Raw genomic sequence first — 19937 nt, forward strand, 5'->3', positions numbered from 1 at the left:
AATGGGTGCAATCATTCCTCCAACGTTGGCACTTGGGGTTAAATTCAACATTACGAGTATTATGATTCAACTCCTCAATCTGAAGGGGTTCTTTGGTGGATTTCCTGGAGATGACCCAAACATGTATCTGGTGAATTTTGTCACCACCTGTAAATCTTTTGATAACCCAGGAATAGGCCAGAATACTATCTGGTTGAGATTGTTTCCATTGTCTCTGTCTGGGGAGGCAACATTGTGGCTAAATAGGCCAACACTCAATTATATAACCAACTGAAGGTAGTTGAAAGGAGCTTTCCTAGAAAGGTTATTTCCACCATCCAGGATGGTACAATTAAGGGATGAGATCAACAAATTTAGGCAGCTCCCGACTGAAGCCTTACATAAAACCTAGGAAAGATTCAAGAAAAAGCTGACACAGTGTCCAAACCATAACATGACGTACATATATTTGATGGAGACTTTGTACGGGGCTCTAAACTCCGTTACAAAGACAATTGTAGACAATGCTGCTGGTGGTTCATTTGTTGATCTTACATTCCCAGAGGCTTAAGAGATGCTGGAAAGAATGACCAAACAAAGTCGAGGATGGAATACCAGAGAATCTATGGCAGCCAGCCCCACTACTTCTATAGGTATTACTTTGGAACGACGCAGGAGAAAAGAGGAGCGTAACTAAGACATAGCTTACCTTAAAATGTAGATGGACTTACTAACTAGGCACTTGCTATCAGGAAAGGTTGCAAAGGTGAAATCTGTAGAAATGCAAAAGTAGAGACAAACTATGTTAATAATCAGGGGGTTTTTGAGGCAATAGCCAAGGGAATCAAGGTCAGAACTTTTAAGTTAAGCCTGATTATAAAGATAGAGAGCAAGGAAATTGGAGGAATAACAATGACAGTAGCAGCTTATATGTTTCTCCTGGAAATCAAGAGGCTACTTCAACAAGTTCTGAAAAGATATCCATGGAGGACATGATGGCTAAGTTATTAAAGGAGTGGAGGCTACCAACTTTGGTGTGACCACTATGAATACCGATATGACATCCATCATCAGTTGGTGTCCTCACACTCTACCACAATTAAACAGTTAGAGTAGCAGATGATCCAACTCTTTGCAGCATTCAACCAGAGAAAGAACGGAACATTACCAAGTAAGTGATAAGGTCCAGAATCCATGGAATGATGGCTCATGCTTGGATATTACCACTAGAAGTGGTAAGATATTACCTGGCCCTTCTATGGGAAAACTTGTAGTTAATGAGGTAGTTGATGGTGAACTAGAAAAAAGAGGTCCAGTGGAGTCTGAAAAGCTGGATAATAGTGATGATGCTCCGAATAAAGGGAAAGAGAAGGAGAAAGAGGTAGTGCTAAAAAATATCCCAAGACCACCACCTCCATTTCCTCAGCGGTTGAAGAAAAAGGTTAATGATGCAAAATTCAGCAAATTCATGGCAATGCTCAAGCAATTGACATTAAATGTGCCTTTAGTCAAGGCACTTGAGCAAATTCTAGGATACACGAAGTTCATGAAAGATCTTGTGACTAATAAATAAAAGGTTATGCATAATCCAGAGAACAATATCCTTTATTGTGGCATTATTTCTACAAGGTATTTAGTGCAGAAAAAGGCAGATCCGGGATCATTTACCATCCCGTGCACTATTGGTTCCCTAAATTTCATAAAAGTACTATGTGATTTGGGAGCCAGTATAAACCTAATGCCACTTGCTGTGTACAAGAAACTGGGTTTGGAAAATCCTACCCCGACAAACATGTGGTTAGTGATGGCAGATAGGTGTATGAAGCGGTCTGTGGGCATATTACATGATGTTTTGGTTAAGGATGCCGATTTTATTCTGCCTGCTAATTTTGTAGTCCTAGATTGTGAGGTCGACTTAAAAGTGCCCATCATCTTGGGTAGACCATTACTTGTAACTGGGAGAGTGATAGTAGATACGGAGCTGAATGAGCTGAAGTTCAGGCTCAATGATAAAGAATCACGATTCAAAATTCACTCATCCATGACACCAACAAAAGACATAAGTGTTTTCTCAATCATGGAGGTATTCTATGAGGATGGTAAAGAGGTATGAACAGGTTGTCTTGACAAAGTCTGAGTAGTCAAGATAACCAAGTCGTGCCTCGACATTAAATCAGGCGCTATTGGGAGGAAGCCTAAAATTTTTATATTCCATTAAATTATATATTTTTTAGTTAGGTTACAGTTCAAAGAAGGTGGAATCAAGGTATTCATCCAAGTTCCCCTGATGATATTTTTGATGGGCTATCACGATTGTGATAAGCTGTCAGATTTGTCGTCAGAGATATTAGCTCTAAAGAAGGGTTTGTCAAGGCTAATGACATTTGTGATAAGCTATCACACTTGTGATGGCTTATCAGAAATGTCGTCACCAAAACCTCAAAATTTAGCTAAAATTTTGGGCCCAGGTGAAAATATCCAACCCAGCCCAAACACTGACTTTCCACCTTCCCACGTGTTTTGTTATTTCCCTTAAGTATTAATACCTTCCATACTTAGAATATTTTCTTCCCTTATTTAAACTCTTTCCAAGTAAACAAAGAAGAAAACTTCCTTGTGTGTGGGGATTAGAAATCAAAATCAAGAATTCTTCTTCCCTCTACTATCTCTTGCTCGTGTAATCAAAGTGAAAGTATCCATCAGGTATGACCAAAACCTAGCCTTCTTTTAAATTGGTAAGTGATAAATTGATGAAAACCCAAGTTCCGAAGAAGCTTGAACCAAGTTCATTTTGCAAAAATGGCTAAAAATTGGAACTAGGGTTTATTGTGCAAGCTTAAGGTTTATAAGTTCAGCTCAAAACCAAAAATCGAGAGGGTTTTAAGAAAAAATGGCACCAAAAATTGAGCTAAAATTGAGTTGGGTTTCTGTTAAGAGCTAACGACATTCATGATAAGCTATCTCAAATGTGACGGCTTATCAAAAATGTCGTCAAAAGTTGCTAAAATTTTGTGGGTTTTATTTAGTGCTAACGACATTTATGATAAGCTATCACAGCTGTGACGGCTTATCAAGAAATGTTGTCACACTTGGGATCTGAAGTATGAATAAGCCCATTTCTTAGGGTGTGAAACTTAAATGATTGATGTGTTTATCTTTATACTCTTGAGGGTCGACTAATGGTTTTTCTTTTGCTACAGGTTATAAAATGGCACCCAAAGGAAAGAGCTCAAAATCCAAAAAGAAAGTGACCAAGGGAAGTGTATCTTGGAGACTCTTCAATGAAGAGTCTGATTATGAAAAGGAAGAGCCTCTGCTAAGGAAGCAAAAAACGAATCAAAGCCCTAAAAAGCCTTCACTACCTCTTCTAGTTGAAGTGGAAGGGAGTGAAGAGAGTGATACTGAGCCAACAACATCTGAGCATACAACTTCTGAGAAGACGACATCTGAGCAATAAGATTCTAAATATGCTGAACCTGAAGAGCATGATTTAGATCATCCTGAGTCTGAGGACAATGATTTTGGGCAACCTGAATCCAAGGGACCATCAATTGAGTCCCCTTCTGCTGAGCCACAAGATGAGGAAGAATCTCTGATTTATGGAATGGTGGTCAAATGCAAGAATCTTAAAGTTCGTGATAGCACTAAATGGTAGATTCCTAAAGCTCAAAAAATCTTTTTTAATGGGCTTTGCAGAACTAATAGAAGGGCTATTAAGAGGCCAATCTTCAAAGAGAAGACAATCATCATTAAGGGGTTGAGCAGGTATTCGGAGGTAGAGCAAAAATTTTGCGACTATGATCTGGGATAGACTACACGAGGAGGAAATTCATTCTGCCCTACACTAGTTAGGGAGTTCTGTGCAAAATACCATGCTCACTTGGAAAATATGTGTAGAGAAAGAGAGAAAGAAGATGACAAACCTTTGTTGGATAAAGTTTCGATATGAGCATATGGTAAATATTTCTAAAGCAATAATCAATAGGCTCCTTCATGGACCGAACTTCACTACTCAGGCCACTTCACCTACTTTCTATGCCCGGTTGAAGCTTAGGGAAAATTAGGAGACTTGGTTAGCCACACTCATAGCCGATGGAGAACTGGAATAGCTGACCAATCTGAGTAAAAAGATCTTCAAGGCCTCCTTAACTTCAAAGGAAATATTTTGGTGGGGTATTGTACATACACGGTTGATGCCTACAGATGGTGATAATATCCTTGGGGATGACAGAGCCATATTAGTTGAAAGTTTTGTGGCTAATCACAAATTAAACTTTTGAGAGATCATCACCGAAAAAATAAAAATTTGTGTCTCGAGGTCTGATAAAACATATCCTTTCCCTTGTTTAATTACAAGGTTGTGTAGGGAGCCAATGTTCCTAAGATTGTCAGGTTAGAAGAAGAACTCCTTTCCAAGAAGACTAACAATCCGATTCAAAATAAGCAAAATCATTCGAGGCTAATGCTTGATAGGGGCACAAAGATTCCTACTGATCCACCGGTAACAGGTACTAGTTCAGTTCCTTATGCAGAGATGCCAGATTCTAAAGCTGTACCTCCAACATCCGTAACAATGGAAAAATTATCAATGCCCAGAACCGAGATAAATCCTACAGGATCAGTGCCTACAACAGAATTTGCCTTCAGGTCTATAAATTTAAGGAGAGTAGCAAAGTAGTCCAATTTGTGTGAGGCTCAGCTTAAACTCTTTGCCAAGCAATTTGCAGCTGTAGTGGACAAGAGGGTAAAGGCTATACTTGAGCCCTACAAGGCTCTACTGGGTAGGATAGATAAATTGGAGAATCGCTTCAATGTATAGTCAAATGAGAGGTTAGATTCAGAGATGACACTATTCAGATTAGACCTAGCCAAGGTGAAAACGGAGGTTGGAAAGCTATAGCAACACCAATTTATAGTGTTATCTGATCCGACAGTTGAGGAGTCTGGGGGAGAAATGCCATTGTTTGATCTCACCGAGGAGCCAATAAAGAAAAAGAAAAAGAAAGGTAAGAAGAAAGAAAAAAAGAAAGAGAGAGAGGCCCGATAGTGATGAAGAAAGAAAAGCAGAAAAAAGGGCAAGAAAGAAGTCTAAAAAGGAAAAGTTCAAAAAGGCGAGTATTGAGTCCTTAGTGGACAATGAGATATGGAAGGCAACCATCTGAGTGAGAGATATAGGGGCCTCTACTAGTAGGCCTTCGAAGACTGATAGACTAGCTACACCAAAACAGTGAAGGCTCCTGATCGAGATAGGGCAGCTAATTATGCGGCAGCATGGTCAGGAACCCATGACCCCCTGGAATGATCTATTCCAGGTATACTATAACCCTAAGTTTAGATTTTCTTTGATTTTAAGTTGAGGGTGTAGGGTAAATTGTTGTTGAAAAATTTTGTAGTCAACTAGGAGAAGTACAAGTACTTGAGGCAGTTGAATTATTTTTGTGATTTTTGTACACCTCTTCAAGTGGTCTACTTCTTTAACTGTGTGATTTGTATTTAAGTGTGATCACTGTATATCTTTGTATGGCATTAATTATAGTGACACAATTATTATTGCTAAACAGCTGCAAAAATTGAATGAGTAGTAGATTGCGATATACCTGTGTGCCAAGTTTATGTAAGCAACTACTTAGTTCCCTCTGTATGCTGAAGCTAGAACTCACCTAGTCAGTCTTACTTGGATTAAAGGATAGGGGTTAGTAAAGGATCATAGGCCGTTTTGATATTATCTCATTTTAGCCTAAATGACCTTCCCTATGTTCATAATATCCCTGATCCCTGTTTTGAGCCTAATTAGCCTATTTCTTTTTATGACACTTGTCACCTTCCCATTTAGATCACAATGAACTTGTTTTGGCCCTGGCCCTTCTTGGATAATATGTACCTTGACTTAGGAAAATTTCCTTAGTTGAGGGTGTCTATCATAGGGGTGCGTGATACAGAATAAGTATGAAGAAAGGTAGCATAAAAGAAAAGAATTAAAATCTGGGTGTGGAGGAAGAGAGCTATAAAAAGAAAAATTGTGAGAAAGAATAAGTGATTGCGGAAAAGACTGCACCCATCATAAATAAGTGTGATCAATAAAAGAGAAGAGTAGAAAAGGCTAAGGAGTGAAACCCCAAAAAGCTAGTGTAGTGTCAAGGAGGCTTAGTCACTTTAAATACCATTGAGTATTATACAAGATCCTAACCTGCATTACAACCCTAAGAGAAGACCTATAGTGATCCCAGCTGACCTATCTGAAGATCTGGGTTATGAAAATAAGGGCAAGCCTATGGTACATAGCATACATTGGTTGGAACTTCATTCTGAGAGTGAGTGTTTTAATTGTCCCCATGGTTACATATATGATTACTGATATGAGATGAGGGGGATTTCTTTAAGGGAACATCAGATATGTTGCTAGCTTCTAACTTGTTTGGAGAGCATAATACTAGTCTATGCATGGTTGTTATAGCTAAATTAATGTTGTATCTTGATTCCTATGTGTTGCATTGGTGTTCTTCAATAATATGCAGTTGTTCTTAAATTAATTGACCTTGGAGATAGTGAAAGTGTTTTGAGATAATATGGATGATTGACTACCAAATATACTTTGTATTCTCTTAGTTGTACTGAGTTGCTTGAGGACAAGAAATTGCTTTAAGTTGAGGATGTTGATGTGTGAGATAATGCTAACACATTTAAGGCTTTTAACTAAGAATAATTGCAAATTCTTAAGCAACTTTTGTCGTTTTTGATTGTTTTATGTTTGATTTTGAAGAAGAATCTAATATGTCAGAGAGCCAACAAGAATGGAAGCAACTGAGTTGAAATTTGAAGTAAATAGAGGCAAAGTGTGGCTGAAGATCTGTCCTGTGATAATCTATTAGCTTCAGTGTCAGCCATAGACAGAGAATTAGCCTAAGTTGAAAGTTATGATGACATTTTGTGATAAGCCGTCAAGGAACTGATAAGCCGTCAAGAATGCCATCAGCCTAAGGCAGGACATGAGAACTAAAGCAGAGACTTGATGACTTTTGTGATAAGTCATCAAGGAGCTTATAGGGAATCACTGTTTGTCATTAGCGTTAGGCAGGAAGTGTCCAAAGAAAAGAGGAAGTTGACGATATTTGTTATAAGTCGTCAGCCTCTTGATAGGCTATCACAAATGCCGTCACCTAATCTGAAGAATTTCTGAATTTTATTATTTTGTTTCCATAATTAGGATGAACTATTGAAATCCTTCCTTAGGGTTATCTTAAGAGTTTCGAACATTGAGTTTTAAGACATGATACTTTGATATTTTCTCTCTCTTACTTCTTGGCTTGAAAAATCAATTACTTTGAAGAGTATTTAATCATTATTTTGGGATTTCCTTTGTGATTTAATCTGAGAATCTCTTTATCTTGTGGTAATTTTATCTTTCAAAGCATGAATTCTTCTAATTGCTTCAATTATTATGTCATGAGCATCTAAATTCCTTTAACCTGAATTACGGGATCTATGGTTAGGTCTTGATAAGGTGCTGAGTGTTCAGGATTCAAAACGTGGTAGGACTTCTTGATAATTCTGATGTTTTAATTATTGTCAGTTGGTTGCAAATAATAGATAACACCTGCTTTGATTTGCTTAAGAAAGAAATCAAATACAGAGGGAAGTGAATTATCAACAGGGACTTGGAAACTCTATACTTCCATTTAATAATCAGCGCTGTAACAAGGTTGGTTAACTTGAGGTAAAATCTAGGCAGTGAATATAAATTCCCTAAGTCCGAGAGGATTAGGTAATTAAATGCTTAAGTAGGTCGAGAGACATTTAAGCATAACTTTGATAAAGATAACTTGTTGTCCTACCTACCGTGAGAATGTTGAACCACTAGTAGCATTTGTCAAGTACCAAAATCCCTAGTGAACATAATTCTAATTTTTTCATAAACTCTTGATTACAAACAGATTAAAGTGATTAACAATTACTTGTTCAACTAAAAACCCTCATTTCAGGAAACATCCAACTATAAGTTGATTAAATCGCAAACGACTTAAGTTTACTCCATATTTCCTGTGGGATTTGACCCCAACCTAGTTGAGTTTTATATTGACAACGATTGCTTACATTCTTGATTGAGAGGTGTAGTTTGAGCGTTTCAACATCTCAAGAACGGTGTGAGAAAAATGAAAATAAAAGAAAATAAAAAAGAATAAACTAAACAAATATTTACAAGTTTGAATTCAAGCAAGTAAATTAAAATTCTAAACCAAATCAATACGCCAAATTGTTCACCAGCAACGGCGCCATTTTTTATAACGCTCAACTTACACATCAATTTAGTGCAAGGTGGTCGTCGTCAATATATTTTTCCAACTTTGGAGTCGGGGTCGAATCCACAGGGAACAATGTGTGTAGTGATTAAACTAGTTTGAAACTAAAGCTACAAGTTAAATTTAAACAACTGGCACGAAAAGATAAAATGGGGGTTTTCAATGATCAAATAGATGTTAAAGTTGTAACTTGCTTCAGAACTCAAAGCCAAAAGTTAAATAGTTCAAATCAATGATAAAGAATAAACTAGGGTTGTGATCACTATGATTACTGATCCCCATTAAATAATAGTTATGGCATCGGGTTCTCATGACTTGCGTGAAACACCAGATTATCAGTTTCGATAGTCCATCTAAGTATTTCTCAACCTACCTAGATGTTGAACTCCCTAATTCTCTCGAACTTAAGAATTTATTCTATTCATACTGATTTTATCTCAAGTTGATCGATCTTGTTACAGCATTAATCATTAGATGAGAACTTAACTTTCCCAAATCCTCATTGATAATTCCCTTCTTACTCGGGTTGATTTCTTATCTCAAGCAAATCAACAGTAAGCAAAGCCTATTGTTTGCAACCAACATAAAATAATTAGTACAAAAGAATTATCAAGATGTTCCCATAATCACTCGAACTCTAACCAACTACTAAATCAATGAAAGAATAGTAATACATCCCACAACCCTAGTTGTGGGATTTAGTTGCTCATAAGATAGAAAGAGATACCAATGATTGGATTCGTAATTTAAATCAATTAAACTTACAAAAGTTGAAGTCTAAAGTTGATTTCCCTCCAAGTACAATAAGAATTTACCACAACTAAATCAAAGGATTGAAAAATTAAAATACAAGCTTAGAGACCAAAGGGAAGTAAAATAGCCTTTGGAATGTGTTCCCAATAGTTCCAGATGATGAATGAACCCTAAAAGATGCTATTTATAGCTGTAATTTAAGAAAAAGTCAAAATTAAAAATTCAAATTTTTGCCCCTTAGGTGACAACATTTGTGACAGCTTTTCATAAATCTGACGATATTTGTGATTACTTATCACAAATCTGATAACTTATCACAAAATGTCTCCATACCTTCTGCCCATATGTGATGACATTGCTAACAACTTATCACAAATCTAATGACATTTGTGATGACTTATCACGACATTTGTGATGACTTATCACAAATCTGATGAATTATCACAAAATATCATCAAAAATGCTTCACCTTTCTTGTTCTCTGCCTATATGTGATGACATATTCTAATAGCTTATCACAGATCAGATAGCTTATCAGACCAAGTCGTCAGATGAAATCTTCAGAACTTAATTTCTTGCATCTTTCACCAAAAATCATCCTTCTTGACGTAGCTTTCATGAGTTTTCATCCATCTTGACTTTCCTATAAAATCATAAGAAATATAATAAGAAACAACAGTAGTCACTTAAGAACTTACAGTTATTTCGAGTTAAAAATCCTAAATGTGTTAACAGAATACTAGCACATCATTAGGCTATTTTCCTAAGTCAAAGTACACAATGTCCAAGGATGACCAGGGCCAAAACAGGTTCATTGTGATACAAATGGGAAAATGATAGGTAACATAAAAAGAATAGGCATTCGGGATCAAAATCAGAATCAAGGGATATTATTCACACATGGAAGGCCATTATGCTAAAAGTGAACTAATATCAACAACGACCTATGATCCCTTTCTAACCACTATCCTACAACCAAGGCAAGACCAACCGGGTAAGTTCTGGATTTAACACATAACTGGAACTAGGTAGTATCTCACACACACATGGCACAAAGGTAAATCACAAGCTAGTACCCATTCGGTTTATGCAATTGTTTAGCAATGGTTATCATGTCACTAGTACTAATGTTATAACGAGATGAACAGTGGTCACACATAAATGCATATCTCACAGTTATAAACACACCATTGGAGAGGTATTCAAAAATTAACAAAAATATGTTAACTGCCTAAGGTAGTTATATTTATCCTAGTCAACTACAACATTTTACAACAAATCACAATACGCCTAAACATGTTGGCTCTACTAGGAACAAAACTCCGGGGAAAAGAGGCACGGTAACAAAAACCCCAAGAGGACATCAACACCCACAATTAGCCCCACCCTCAACTTAAACTATGCAATGTCCCCAATGCGTCAAACCAAAACAAGAGAGTTAGAAACATACTTATGGCACCATGGGTGTGAAGATCTGATGTCAATCACATAATACAAATACAAACAGCCAAATACCATGGGTTGCCTCTCAAGCAGTGCCTAATTTAGTATCGCGGCATGACCCAACTTAGCTTTTTACTCCACCTTTAGGATATGAATTTCACCCCCAACTTAGAGTCTATCTTCTTGCCTAGCTCATGGGGCTGGTACAAAAATTAAGAAGTTAAGTAATGGATTAAGCATGGTAAACCACTCAGCCTTAAAGTGAGGTGCGTTTTTATGTTGCTTGTTTAATGTAAAATCAAGAGTATAGGATTCTTGTTCCTCATCTTCACACTCTTCTACTATTTTAAATGATTCCACAGACAATATATCATCTAAACATATAGAAAAGTGCTTTGAATGAGGCCCAATCAATCCTACTTAAAAATTTACACTATCTACTACACACTTACTTTTATTCACCTTCTCGACATCTTCACTTCGAATTGGGCTAGAGTCTTTATTAGAGATTTTCTTTGTTTCTTGTTTTACCTCTAGCACTATGTCCTCAATCTTGCATCATCTCTTATGGTTGGTTCAGTTGGTTGGGTAATCACTGAAGGTTGCTCAACATCAATATAGGGTTCTTGCTCCTCATCTTCACACTCTTCCATTATTTTAAATGATTCCACAAATAAGATATCATCTAAGAAAAATATAGAAGAATGCTTTGAATGATTGACCTCTATATCCATCTCCTCATTAATGATTGGCTTCATGTCTTGATACATATCACATACGATATCATACGTTTCTTTCTAGAGATCCAACATTCGTTGAAACATAGCTTCAATGCCACTCTTCCCAGTGCTTCGTTCTTCCTTTTCTTGACCAAAAGACCTATCAAACTCATAAGAAGAACTAGAAGTTTGGTTAGCGCAATAGGGGGAAGGGGCATTTAGGCAATCACTCCAATGTCCATCTTGACCACTACATAAAGAACAATCATACTCTCAATAAGATGGAGATGATGCACACATCTCTCTCCAGGGAGCATACCTACAATCTTGCCAAAAGTGAGGTCCATCACAATATGGACATGGATCATCAAGATAAGATTTAAAACCACCAAGATCATGTTCATTCCACGATGCCATAGTAATAAGTAAACTAAAATAAAATCAACCTAACTCAAGAAATAAAAGAATACTAAAAACAAATATTTACAAGTTTGAATTCAAGCAAGTAGGCTAAAATTCCAAACCAACTCAACATGCAAAATTGTTCTCCAGCAACGGCACTATTTTTGATAACGCTCAACTTACACGTCAATTTAGTGCAACGTGGTCATCGACAATATGAATCCATGAGGAACAATGTGAGTGGAAATTAAACTAATTTGAAACTATAGCTATAACTTGAATTCAAACAAATGATATGAAAAGATAAAATAGGGGTTTTTGATGATCAACCAAATGTTAAAATTTTAACTTTCTTCAGAGCTCAAAACTAAAATTTCAATAGTTCAAATCAGTGATAGAGAGGAACAAGGGTTGTGATCTCTATGATTATTAATCCCTATTAAATAATAACTTTAGTATTGGGTTCTCATGACTTATGTGAAACACCAAATTATCTGTTTTAACAATTCATCTAAGTGTTTCTCAACCTGCCTAAATGTTGAACTCCCTAATTCTCTCGAATTTAGGAAATCATTCTATTCATACTGATCTAATCTCAAGTTGATCAATCTTGTTACAACATTAATCATTAGATGGGATCTTAACCTTCCCAAATTCTTGTTGATAATTGGCTACCTTTAGTTTATTTCTCAGTTCGAGCAAATCAACATAAGGCAGGATTTATTGTTTGCAACCAGTAAAAAATAATCATAACAAAGGAATTATCAAGATGTCCCCATAATCACTCAAACCCTAACCAACAATTAAATCCATGGGGTAATAATCATAGATCCCACAACCCTAGTTGTGGGTTTTAGTTCCACATGAGAAAGAAAGAGATAGCAACAATTGTAATCATCATTCACAGTAATTAAACTTACAAAAGATGAAGTTTGAAGTTGATTCTCTTCTAAGTTCAAGAGAAAATTCCTACAACTAAATCAAAGAGTTGAAAATTGAATTCTAAGTTTTTTTGAGCCCCAAAAAGAGTTGTCTTTGCCTTTGGAATTAGTTCAAGATGTTCCGCCCCTTTTTCCATTAGAAAACTCTAACATATGCTTTAAATACTTCATCCTAATTATGGAAACAAAATCACAGATCATGGTATTTTATTGGACAGACGACGATGTGTGTGACGGCTTATCAAGAGTCTGATGCCTTATCAAGAATGTCATCAGCTCTTTTTAAAATTTGAACAAGTTCTTTCTTCAGCTATTGATAAAGCCTGACTGCTTATAAGATATGTGATGACTTATTAGAATTGTCTTTGTTTCTTCACTCCAAGCTCTCAAGCATTGCCTAAACCTGACGATGAGCCCGGTGGCTTATCACAACTCTGATGGCCTATCATAAGTTGTCGTCACTTCTTTCAGCTGAATCTCATTCTCTGTGTAAGGCTGACGGCAACTCTGATAGCTTATCATAATGCTGATAAATTATCAGACAAGTCGGCATCTATACTTACCTCTCTACTTTTTCAAAAATCAACTCTTTTACTTCCATTATTGTTGGTTCTTTTATTTTATGACCTGAATTGGGGCCAGGCTATGACGAATATCCCAAACCATGAAGGCCCACAATGCCCTTCTCTATCTGGTAATCATGCACAACATTCATATAATAAAAGAAAATGTGGAAATATAATCAAATTCGGAAACATGGTCATACTCTGAATTTAATTTAACAATGAAGGATAAAACTCTAATATCAACAAAACAATATCTGAACCAGTCTGCAAAATCTCTACTACATCTGAAAATGACAACTGTCTGAAATTAGGAAAAGGCCCCTAGTGGACCTAAACCAAACTAAATTACATAGTCTGAAAGACATAGGCCTTCTGGAATAAAGAACGCTCACTAACTGCACACATCACTGCTGTCTGAAAACTCTACGACCTTGCAGGACCTCTGAACTGAGTTTTAGACCCTGGGAGGAAGAGGGTCAATACAAATATACTGGTACGCAAAGCAATCCAAAATAAAGATTTTCATATAAGTAAAATAGTTGAGAGCTAATCATAAAACATCATATAGGATATAAATTCCAAAACACATGGGCATTCTTTATAGTCATAAAACCTTTCTTTTAATTCAATTTCTGATATTTGTATTACTTCTGAGTTAGGCGGCACTCCCCTACAAGTCTAATATTCCACGGGCTATATAGAATCCGCCATTGACTCGGCAGGGAAGCCCCCAACCCAAGTGTGCCATAAGGGTTGTAGTGTCTGAGTCTGATACGCCACAGGGCACTAGGCCAGCATATAATAATATACCTGGATCGGCAAATTATGGTTTTGGTCAATGAGTTATCTAAACTTGTGCCTTCTTTGGGGAACCACATAAGCTCTCTTTATGCCAAATTTTAGTCTATTCTGAAAGATGTATCATTCTAGTTTCAAAATCTCTTATGGCTTTTTTTTAAACATGAATTTTATTATGTTCTGAATTAACATGACATTATCTGAGTTGGTGTCATCACACCAAGACTTGCAAGTCCTATTTCTGAGCTATAATGCATCATGCAAGATTCTTTCATTAAAGCTCAATTCAGACCACCCAAACATACAGATAGTATAAGAGATTTCATGTTCTGACTAATAAGTCAAAACTATGCAAAAATTCTTCAAACATATGGTGGTCACGTACATTTGACAAAACCATGCACTCTTTCATTATATGAATATCCAACTTTTATCAATATGTACAACTCTCTCTTTTGAAATCAAAATCATAACCCAAATATAACATTACTCAAGACATTTCATATCATGCTTTTCAAGATGCATTCAAAACAATTCATAACATATCATAAGTAAAGGAAAATCATAACAAGAGAGGAATTTTTCATGAGTCATGCTCTCAATTCTATCATCAACCTTAGAAAACATGCTTACATATATATAATTTAAAATCAATTTGGAGGAAGGCCTAAAGGCCAAAAAAATACCGTCAATATTTCTAAAACATGAATGTATTCATAAATCCGAAACCCTTTTCTTAAAAAATATGATTTCTATGCCCATGAAATTTTAGGAAAATCCTGTGTACCTCAATTTAGGAATTTAGTGGATAATTCATGAAGCCTATGATTTGGGGATTCCAAATCTTCAATAAATCTTGGAAACCCACGGTTGAATATTGTGTTATTTGGGTTTTTTGTTTGAAACCCTAGAGAGAGTTTCTTGTGAATTTTTGAACAAACTATGAATAATGTGGTCACTTGAGAGTGTAATCCCGTGTTTGAGCTGATTGGGGGGGGGTTAGAAAATACCTAATATACCCTTAATGAGATAAAATAAAATATAACTGGGAACCTGATTTTATAGGCCACCGCGATGTGCCACAATCGCGGTGGCTCACTGGAAATTGACGAATGAGATTCTTGGGGTCACCGCGATAAGGAGCCATCGCGTTGTCACACTGGTTGGGACCTTGAACTTCAGTACGATACGCCATAATCGTGGTAGGCTACTAGAATTTGATAATTGTTAAATAGACCACCTCCGCGATGCGCCAAGCACCAAAATGATGGTGTTTTATGACTAGGACTTAAATTAGCCATGACATCTTGTCCGGGCACCGAATTTGGGTGAATCTTATATCGATGGAAAGCTCATTCAATTTCTCACACTAAATAATTGATTAAGATGGAAAATTTAAATAGGATTTATGGTTTCTTGATTATGTACACATTGAAATAACAGTTTTTGTTCTAGCCTGAAATGCGGGGTGTTACATTATCTCCCTCTTGGGATCATTCATCCCCGAATGATGGGTAGGAATGTTGAAGCTTAAAGATATGGAATAATGCAAACCTGATGTGTCTTCTATGAACGAATATAACTAATCTGAAATGCTTAGAACTTTTATCATGAAACTGAATTCTGAGCTGACTTTCCCTTACTTGTTTTAAGGAGATGATTCATTCTGAGAGTTTAGGATTCCCCCCCGAAGTGTTTATGCTCAAATCACACACATTGGATTTGGAAGTGATAACTTATGTAAGTACAAATCATGAGGCAACAAGATTTAGATCGTACAAAGGTATTACACTGTCTGAGCTAAAATAGCTGAAAAAAATGAGATTATGTCTTGAACTCTTATGAACTGAGTCATGAATAAATAACTGAATCTGAAACAACATGCTTGGATTGAAATGAATTCTCAATTTACATGGATGGAATAGTTTATGTCTTCAACACTTTTTCTTAAGAAGTTCCAGCAGTATTAGGGAGTAATGAAGCATAGGCATGATTTACACAAGTCACCCAACTAAGGAATCACAACCTTGGCACTACTCTATTGCATGGAATATAGACATTTAACTCATAAGCTAGGATAGAATTTCCAGGCCTTAGGCAATACAACTTCTTATTTTCAAGCTTAGCACACTTCTCAAATATACCTTAACTATACTATTCTCCTTAAATAGCATATACATTCAATTCAATTTATAATTCTCATATGGGCATTGATAACTCCCTCTACTAATGTCTAAAGTAGCTTAAATCCCTTTACCGTGATCGAGCCTTACTCTAAATCACAAATTACAACCTGACACACTGCGATACTAGTCCAAACCATATGATTTAACCTTCTATATCCTTTTAAAGCTCACCCTACACATATCGTGCCTTACCACTTCAATGACTAACTCTGATCTCTTACTATGGATTCACTAGCATATATTGCACTCCTTCACTTAAATCCTAACAGGTCATTCAAGCCTATCTTTATAACCACAAACGAACTTCAATATAAACACCCATAAAGACATACTTCACATATTCTCTAAACCACTATCAATATAATTCCCATGCGCCACCCCAAGAACATACACACATAAATTTCCACTAACCATCACATGTATCAAAGACTTGGCCCCAAATCTTACTTCACACTTATGGTCTTATCTAAGACAAGCATACAATGATCTTTCATCAATAAGAAATATCTACTCATCATCACTATCATTACATAAGGAGGAGTCACTAAAAGGTTAGAACATAAGACCTTGAAACTTGGAAGGATATTATACGAGAATTGACACTTAAATGAGGCCTGAGGAACAACGAATCAACATCAGGGGTTCATCAAAGTGATCTGAATTGAGAGTATACCTGTCTATAAGCTGAATCTCTCCAATTATTTGGCCTGTAGCATGAGTTATAGGAACTAAGCACACTATAAAGCGTGAGTACATGAGTCATGAGCTTCATGATCTTAACTTGGAGTTCATAACTTATGGAATGTGATTCCGACTACTGAAATGAATTGGAATTCCTCATTTAGGAACTGGAAGAGCATATGATTTTCTATCATATGCATGAACATGGACCATGATCATGGAACTGAAATTTAAGGCATGAGTTGGAACTGAAATGTAAGGCATGAGTAGGTATTGGGATGACTGAAAAATACTGAGATAAGAATGGGTTTAGTCTCACCCTCATTTTTTGATGTTCTATATCATACTGACATCACTACTAGAATCTGAGAGTCTGTCTTGGTTATTCGTTCTATATTCTCCCTCTTAGCTTCAAGCCATCATCTTAAGTTTGAGAGATCCCTTACTAGACTGTAACTGAACTACACTTACTGAACTCTAGGATATGGAAAAATGACCATACACCCATATCATAGAACTTAACCTGAATGACTACACCTAAAAGTGGAAAAACCACTACTAATACTACCTTCTGAGATATACTCTATCTTTCTATAGCCATCAATAGTCATCATATAGTACTTGAACACTTGCTAACTTTGAATCTTCATGAATATCCCTATAGTTGACGTGCACACCCTCCGGTGCTTCTATTCTTATTTCTATTAGTTCAACCTTTAAAACTCAAACTTAGATTCTAACACTTAACATGGATATCACCAAGCCTTTGATGAACCATACTTCTTCTATCATAGCCTACTAATATCGCGACCCCAAATTATATCTCTCTATCATGAGGATCAAGATCATATAAAAAGGCTCCATACTATCAGTCGAAACTCTTTAACTTTGCTATTTAGAAAACCATGTATCATCTAACTAGTCTTTCTCTACCTAGAAACTCAACGGTACCACTAGCCACATACAACATGTAATAGCCTTAGAAAAATACTGCAACCTCATATCACCTTAGGCATACTTTTTACTCATACATACAATATCATACTTCATTATGAATCAAATGAACTTAATCTATTGCATACACCGTTCAAAGCCTATTAGACCACTTCCATAAAACTAGTATTATTAACCAAGAAATCATCACAACCACCTTTATGGACACCAACTGTTCAAACTTAATGTCTAGTGCTAAACATGATTTGCAACCCAACCTTATGCACAATTCTCATTTAGAAACCATGAAATAAACATCAAGAAATAGTAGTACACCAGAACTTCATAAAAACAATAATCGATCATGACCTTACGATTTTCCTTATCATAACTCATTAGCACATACTATTTCAACACATCAAGCCTAGTAACTCATTCCCACAAAACATACATCATTAATCTTATGCCACTATTCTTACCACCAAATTCTATATTTAAATTCAACTCTATAATCTAGCATCAATCATCTACCACCAATGAAGAATGTCACATAATATACTAGCCCATCAAATTAGGAAATTCTACCCAAATACTTCATTTTTTGTGTAGATACTACCCATAACCAAAACACTTTTATGACATTACTATTATACCTCCAAATCTACTACATACCTTCTCACAAGTAGTACTAGTTTACAACTACCAAATAAAAGAAGGTTAATGGGGGTAAAGTCACATAATAAACATGATCAACCTTAACCTTATATTATACTTCAATATGATCTTATCTACACAAAAGTCACCCTTATTCTGACTTCTAACCTTATGACTTCATATCACCAACTTCTTGGTCTAATCTCACTACCAATAGGACATGACACTGACACTTTAACTTATACTACTACTTGGGTAGAAATACAGTTCCAACATTCTAATACACCTTATTCCCTCTTAAGCAAGACATCTGCAACATAAAATTTTTGGAAGAGGATTGAATACACTTAATACCGCAGGCTCAAAAGCATGATTTCATCAGAATCAAAATTCACACTAGAATCAATACACTCTGAGGCACTAACAAACTCTTCACAAGTCCTTACCAAATTTTAAAATCTTATATGGCTCAATGAGAAAGGACTATACCATTTAGATTCTAGACTTCTGCACCTGAATCACTTCAACAATAAAAAATATCTGAGCATATCAAAGTAAGAAAAGAATTGGGATGACTTTACTTCCATAGGGGTGACACCATACTATAAATTAAAGTATGAAAGAGGAACATTCTGACTCCATAGCACGAACTAGAACATCAAGAAAGAGAAATATTCCTAAACGCCTAGTAGCCTCTTTCTTATAAGTATGGTGTGATGTAATTTTGCAGAAACCTTGGGACCATGAACCGTGCTTTGATAGCAAGTTTGTCAGGACCCAAATTGGGGCCTGGCCATGATGGATATCCTAAACCTTGAAGGCCCAGAATGCCTTTCTCTATCTGATAATCATACACAATATTTATATAATAAAAGAAAATGCAGAAATATAATCAATTACAGAAACATGGTCATACTTTGAATTTAATTTAACAATGACGGATAAAACCCCAATATCAACAAAACTATAGCTGAACCAGTCTGCAAAATCTCTACTACATCTGAAAATGACAACTGTCTGAAACTAAGACAAGGCCCCCAGTTGACCTAAACCAAACTAAATAACATAATCTAAAAGACATAGGCCTTCTGGAAAGAAGAAGGCTTACCAACTACACACATTACTGCTATCTAAAAACTCTATGGCCTAGCAGGGCCTCTAAATTGAGTTTTAGACCCTGGAAGGAAGGGGGTCAATAAAAATATACTTGTACGTAGAGCAATCTAAAATAAAGCTTTTCAAATAAATAAAATAGTTGAGAGCTAATCATAAAAAATCATATAGGATATAATTCCAAAACATATGGGCATTTTTGATAATCATAAAACCTTTTTGTCAATGCAATTTCTGATATTTGTATTACTTCTGAGTTAGGCGGCACTCCCCTACAAGTCTAATATTCCACGGGCTATATGGAATCCGCCATTGACTCGGCGGGGAAGCCCCCAACCCAAGTGTTCCACAAGGGTTGGAGTGTCTGAGTCTGATACGCCATAGGGCACTAGGCCTGTGTATAATAATATACCTGAATCGGTAAATCACGATTTTGGGCAATGAGTTATCTGAACTCGTGCCTTCTTCAGGG

At 36.2% G+C, this 19937-nt stretch overlaps 1 protein-coding gene across 1 annotated transcript; it reads left to right on the top strand.

Moving 5' to 3' along the window:
• The first annotated feature begins 1237 nt into the window (after positions 1 to 1237).
• On the top strand, positions 1238 to 4657 carry LOC124885795. The gene is made up of 5 exons (XM_047394041.1): positions 1238 to 1360; positions 1739 to 1883; positions 3180 to 3374; positions 3462 to 3610; positions 4346 to 4657. The coding sequence occupies exons 1-5, from the start codon at positions 1238 to 1240 to the stop codon at positions 4655 to 4657; spliced, it is 924 nt and encodes a 307-aa protein (XP_047249997.1).
• Positions 4658 to 19937: the final 15280 nt, after the last annotated feature.

This window comes from Capsicum annuum, chromosome 7 (assembly GCF_002878395.1).
Source record: "Capsicum annuum cultivar UCD-10X-F1 chromosome 7, UCD10Xv1.1, whole genome shotgun sequence".
In the NCBI taxonomy this organism is placed as follows: Eukaryota; Viridiplantae; Streptophyta; class Magnoliopsida; order Solanales; family Solanaceae; genus Capsicum; species Capsicum annuum.

Bases quoted from the DNA above. Each gene is read 5' to 3' on its own strand.
- LOC124885795 (XM_047394041.1), top strand. From the start codon at position 1,238: ATGGGAAAACTTGTAGTTAATGAGGTAGTTGATGGTGAACTAGAAAAA. The intron at 3,375-3,461 runs GTGATACTGAGC...CTGAACCTGAAG, and splicing joins AGTGGAAGGGAGTGAAGAGA to AGCATGATTTAGATCATCCT. The intron at 3,611-4,345 runs GTTCGTGATAGC...AAGGTTGTGTAG, and splicing joins TCAAATGCAAGAATCTTAAA to GGAGCCAATGTTCCTAAGAT.